Genomic DNA, 6,051 nt, shown 5'->3' on the forward strand with positions numbered 1-6,051 from the left:
CAGCTGCCCTGAGCTCTGGGCAGCACCAAGGGCCTCTCCCCAGCACAGCCCAGCCGGCTCTGGCCCCACAGCTCTGCTCAGCCCAGGCTGCTCTGGGCACTGCCCCACGGCCTCAGCCCCTGCCAAGGGCACAGCAGCAGCTGCAGCTCAGCCAGGACTCAGCCCCACCATGGGGGAAGGGGCTTGGCCAAGGCCAAAGGAGCTCCCTGGCTGCCCTGCTCCCCTCTGCCTGAGGTGCTGAGAGCTCTGCAGCCCCTCCTGCCATCCCATCTGCCCAGGCCAGCACAAGAGCCCCGGCCCTGGGGCCCTCCAGAGCTGCTCCTGCTCCAGGCCCAGGGCCCATCCCAGAGCTGGGGCAGCCACAAAGCTGTGCCCATTTCTGCTCATTGCTGCCCTGATGGGGATGGATCCTCAGTCACTTGGGGGTTGCTGATGATTTTTACTGCTCCAGATGCCTCTTCTTTCTTGAGCTCTTCACTTCAGGAATTCATTTACAAAAGCTCATAAACATTTGTTCAAGATGCCTGAACAGGTACTGGTGAGGCTCAGAGGCACAGAAAGTTTCTCTTCATGGCCAACAGACCATGGATGAACAGGACACAATTTAATAACAATCACGCTCTTCCCTGAGCTATGTGCAACATCCCAGAAGTGTCTAATGAGTCCAGCATCCACAAGTGATTTCCATACTAAAATTAATTTTAGACAAACATGGTTCTGTGATAGATATAAACACAATTAAGTTCTTGTATCAGGATGCTCATCCTGGAGTGGGGGCAATACAACTCAAACAATTCCAGGTACTGATTTTTTAATGGGAAACAGCCCTTAAAAACAAAGGAGTCCAGGAAGGATGGACATAGTTCAAGACTATCTTAAGGGGGAAGGAGCAGCCCATCCCAGTGTGGCAAAAGATGAGCTGGTGAGGAAAATGACTGTCCTGGCTGCCCATGGAGCTTTTGTGGGAACTTAGGGGAAAGAAGAGGGTGCATCAACTTTGGGCAGAAGGTCAGGCAACTTAGCAAGCGTTTAAGGATGTTGTTAGGTAATGTAGGAAAAAAAAAAGGAAAGAGGTGAAATCTCAATTAGAGATTAACCTGGCCACTTCTGTGAAAAATAATAAAAAAGTTGTCTATGAATAAGTTAATAGCAAAACGTGGTATAAGGGGAATTCTACTCTTTATTGGATGAAGTGGAGATTAGAGTAACTAAAGAAAAGGAAAAGGCCAAACTACTTAATACCTTGTATGTCTCAATTTTCATTTTATGGAGAGGTTGTCCTCAGGACAAGCTTTCTCCTGAGCTAGTAGATGGGCACAGGGAGCAGAACAGCTCCCTGTAATCCAGGAGAAAGCAGCTGCTGACCTACTGAGCCACTCAGATGCTCACAGGTGGATGGGATGGGATCCATCCTAGGGGGATGAGGGAGCTGGTGGATGAGCTCCCCAAGCTGCTTTCCATCATTTACCATCAGTCCTGGCTCACCAGGGAGGTCCCAGAGCACTGGAGGTGCCAGTGGGAGCCCATCCCCAAGAAGGGCTGGAAGGAGGATCTGGGGAGCTCCAGGCCTGCCAGCCTGACCTCGGTGCCCGGCAAGGTTATGGAACAGATCACCTTGAGAGCCACCACAGGGCACCCACAGGATGGCCGAGGGGTCAGAGCCAGCCAGCGTGGATTTAAGAGGGGCAAGTCCTGCCTGAGCAACCTGATCTTCTTTTATAACCAGGTAACGCACCTGTGGGTGTGGGAAAGGCTGTGGATGTGTCCATCTGGACTTCAGCAGAGCCTTGGACACTGTCTCTGACAGCATTCCCTGGAAAAGCTGCAGCCCACGGCTTGGGCAGGTTCCCTCCTGGCTGGGAGATGGAAGAGCTGGCTGGAGGCTGGGCCCAGAGAGGGGTGGGGATGGTGCTGCACCCAGCTGGTGTCCAGTCCCTGGCACTGTCCCCAGGGATCTGTGTTGGGCCCAGTCCTGTCTAACATCTTCACCGATGATCTGGGGGAGGGGATCGAGCTCACCATCCCCAAATTTGCAGGTGACACCAAGCTGGGTGTGAGTGTGGATCTGCTGGAGGGCAGGACAAGAAGACACAGCCTTCAGCTGCACCAGGGGAGGATTAGGCTGGACAAGAGGAAGAAGTTCTTCACAGAAAGGGTGAGAGGGCATTGGAATGGGCAGGCCAGGGGGGAGGTGGCAGAGTCACTGTCCCTCTCCAGTGGCACTCAGTGGCATGGTCTGAGTGACAAGGCGGTATTAGGACATTGCCTGGACTTGATGATCCCAAAGGTCTTTTCCAGCCTATTTGATTCTGTCATTCTGTGATGATTGGGACACTCTGGGGCCATTGTGACCCTGCAGGGCCTCGTGGAACTAAGAGGACCATGGTGACACTGTGCAGCCCCATAGAACCAGGGCTCCATTGTGGTGCTCTGGGGCCAAATGGAACCAGGGAGTCCCCGTGACACTGGGTCCTGGTGGAACCACAGAGGCCATGGTGACACTGCGGGGCCTCGTGTGACCGAGGGGTTTCACCACTGTGACACTGCCAAACCAAGGAGAGCATTGGGAGAGTCCAGGGCCCAGGGGAACCAAGGGGCCCTTCTGACACTGCGGGGCCTCATGGGACCAAGGGGACATTGTGACACTGCAGGACCTTGTGTAACCAAGGGGCCACTGTGACACTCTGGGGCCTCAGGGAATCTGGAAGGCCCTTGTGACACTGTGTGGCCTCGTGGAAACAAGGAGTCCATTGTGACACTGAGGGGACTTGTGGAACCACAGAGAGCATTGTGACAGTGTGGGACCTCATGTGACCATGGGGCCTTTGTGACACCATGGGGCCCCATGGAACCAAGGGGCCACTGTGGAACTGTGGCACCAACAAGAACATTGTGACACTGTGAAGCCCCATGGAACCAAGGAGTCCATTGTCACATTTTGGGGCCCATGGAACCAAGGAGACCAGTGTGACAGTGCAGGGCCTGGTGTAACCAAAGGGACATTTTGACGCTGAGGGGCCCCTTGGAACCAAGGACATCTTTGCAGATGACACCAAGCTGGATAGGAGTGTGGATCTGCTGGAGGGTAGGAGGGCTCTGCAGAGAGTCCAGGGTAGTCTGGATCCAGGGCCCAAATCCAACAAGGTGAGGTTTAACAAGTCCCAGTGCTGGGTCCTGCACTTTGGCCACAACAACCCCTGCAGCGCTACAGGCTGGGGACAGAGGGGCTGGACAGCAGCCAGGCAGAAAGGGACCTGCAGGGACTGATGGACAGCAGGCTGGACATGAGCCAGCAGTGTGCCCAGGTGGCCAAGAAGGCCAATGGCTCCTGGCCTGGATCAGGAATGGTGTGGCCAGCAGGAGCAGAGCTGCTGTGCCAGCACTGATCTGCCCCAGCTCTGCACACAGACATTGCTGCTGCAGCTCCAGAGAATGCAGCAAAAGGGCATCTCTGCAGAAAACTGTGCTGGGAGATAATTTAGTTCCTTAAATCCACCAAGAGTTCAACCCCTCATTGACACAGTTTGTGGGCACAGGGAAGGTGGAAGTAACAAAATGAGAAATGGCACAAACAATGATACTTTTTTGTGGGCAATCTCAAAAACCTAAAACAAAGTAAAAAAGCACCTCTATAATGAAACCAACAATTAGTATCAAAGATTACTTTTATTACAAGTGATTTGCAGAAATTGGCCAGCTATTTAATGTTTCTGAAACCATCCAGTCATCAGTCTCCTCACTACAGCCTTGAGCTCCTGGTTACTCAGGCTGTAGATGAGGGGATTCAGGGCTGGAGGCACCACTGAGTACAGAACTGACAGGGACAGATCCAGGGATGGGGAGGACTTTAAGGGGGGCTGCAGGTAGGCAAATACACCAGTGCTGACAAACAGAGAGACCACGGCCAGGTGAGGGAGGCAGGTGGAAAAGGCTTTGTGCCGTCCCTGCTCAGAGGGGATCCTCAGCACAGCCCTGAAGATTTGCACATAGGAGAAAATAATGAACACAGAACAACACAATGATAAACTACCAGTAACCACAAGAAGCCCAAGTTCCCTGAGATAAAACTTGGAGCAGGAGAGCTTGAGGATCTGTGGGATTTCACAGAAGAACTGGCCCAGGACATTGCCATGGCACAGGGGTAGGGAAAATGTATTGGCTGTGTGCATGAGAGCATTGAGAAAGGCACTGGCCCAGGCAGCTGCTGCCATGTGGGCACAAGCTCTGCTGCCCAGGAGGGTCCCATAGTGCAGGGGTTTGCAGATGGACACGTAGCGGTCATAGCACATGATGGTCAGGAGGGAAAGCTCTGTTCCAAGGAAGAACAGAAGGAAAAAGAGCTGAGCAGCACATCCTGTGTAGGAGATGTTCCTGGTGTCCCAGAGGGAATTGTGCATGGCTTTGGGGACAGTGGTGCAGATGGAGCCCAGGTCGCTGAGGGCCAGGTTGAGCAGGAAGAAGAACATGGGCGTGTGCAGGTGGTGGCCGCAGGCTACGGCGCTGATGATGAGGCCGTTGCCCAGGAGGGCAGCCAGGGAGATGCCCAGGAAGAGGCAGAAGTGCAGGAGCTGCAGCTGCCGCGTGTCTGCCAGTGCCAGCAGGAGGAAGTGGCTGATGGAGCTGCTGTTGGACATCTGTGGTGTCTTGGCATGAGGACCTGTAAGAAAAGTAATCATGGAGTAGTTAGGTGTGGAAAGGTCTTTAAATATCCCAGCACAGCCTGGGGGCATTTTTTTCCCCACTGCCTGCCCAGGGCTCTGTGTCCTGGAGCTGTCCCTGTGCCCAGGGATGGGCCTGGCCAGAGCTGCCAGAGCCCAGTCCAGCCCTGGGGGCTCAGCTCTGCCCTGCAAACACCTCCCAGAACTGGCACTGCCCAGGGCCAGCTCTTTCTCTCCAGTCTCTGATGACAACATCAGAGAAATCCTGAGGAGGCTGGAAAAGTGGCACTGATGCTGCCTCTAAGGGACCCTGTCCTGATTTCTGTCACTACCTGGTTTATTCAGATCTCAGGAAAAGCTTGTTTATTTTTCTTAACATGAAGTGAGAGATTAATATGTATGGGAAATTTCCATTCCAGGCAACACAGAGCAGTACATTAAAAAAAACAGGATTTTCCCTTTTATGCAGCCCATGCCTTGCTGTGCTCCCTGTATAATCTGCTGGGAAATATTCTGCAGTTAATTGTTGTGCTGGGAGCAGTCCTGAACAATGCAGCATCTTCACCACACAAGGAGAACACTTCCAATCATTATGAGCTGTATCCTTCCCCCCAGATCTTTTCCCTCAGCACTGGGAGCAGCTTCCTCAGCCAGCTGAGAGCTGTCCCTGACAGGCAGCAGAGTCCCTGGCCCAGCACAGCGTCCTGGGCTGCAGGACCCTGCTCTGCAGGACAGCCCTGGGCACCCCTGGCTGCTCTGCACAGGAGATGAGCAGAGAATGCACTCACAGGGTCTGTGAGCATTGGCATGTTCCAGCTTTAGGAGATCTCTCCAGGAGCTGCAGCTGCATTGTCCTGCAGCCAGAGGTTCCTGTGCCAAGGGCTGGCAGTGATTCTGCCCCAGGCACTTCTCAGCCCCTTCCCAGCCCTGACTGATTGAAGCTCTCTGTGCCTCTGTGCTGTGCCCGCGCTGGCTGCAGGCAGTGCCCCAGCCCTGCTGGGCTGGGAGAAGAGCTGCTCAGCAAGAGCAATGTGCTTTTGAAGCTCTGCTTGGTTACCAGCATCACCCTCTGTGCCAGGACCCTGACCCAGCTCAGCAGCACAGACACAGCACAAGGACTTTAATGAACCTCTGGGGCTTTGTGCTTAGCCCTGAACATCAGGCCCTGGGAGGGAGCTGCAGAAACCTCTGCAGAACTCCAAGTCATAATCCAACTCCAAAGTTTTTTGGACTTTTAATGGGTCCCACTGAGGGACACGACTGAGAAAGTGTCCCCAGGCCCCAGGCCGAGCAGAGAACTGGAGGCACTGATGCCAGGTGGGGACAAAGAGAAGCCAAGTCTTGGTGCCCTGGGGCACAGCAGGGTCTGTGCCACCAAGGGCTGTGAGGAGAC

The 6,051-nt window shown here is 54.1% G+C and overlaps 1 protein-coding gene across 1 annotated transcript; it reads right to left on the reverse strand.

Annotated features, from left to right (window-relative positions):
• Positions 1–2,867: 2,867 nt before the first annotated feature.
• LOC144246364 (olfactory receptor 14J1-like) lies at positions 2,868–5,447 on the reverse strand. Its single transcript, XM_085582376.1, has one exon. It carries the CDS (start codon positions 4,911–4,913, stop codon positions 3,702–3,704), a length of 1,212 nt encoding a protein of 403 aa, XP_085438502.1. The 5' UTR covers positions 4,914–5,447; the 3' UTR covers positions 2,868–3,701.
• Positions 5,448–6,051: the final 604 nt, after the last annotated feature.

This window comes from Lonchura striata, chromosome 5 (assembly GCF_050655825.1).
Source record: "Lonchura striata isolate lonStrDom1 chromosome 5, ASM5065582v1, whole genome shotgun sequence".
NCBI classification, from domain to species: Eukaryota; Metazoa; Chordata; class Aves; order Passeriformes; family Estrildidae; genus Lonchura; species Lonchura striata.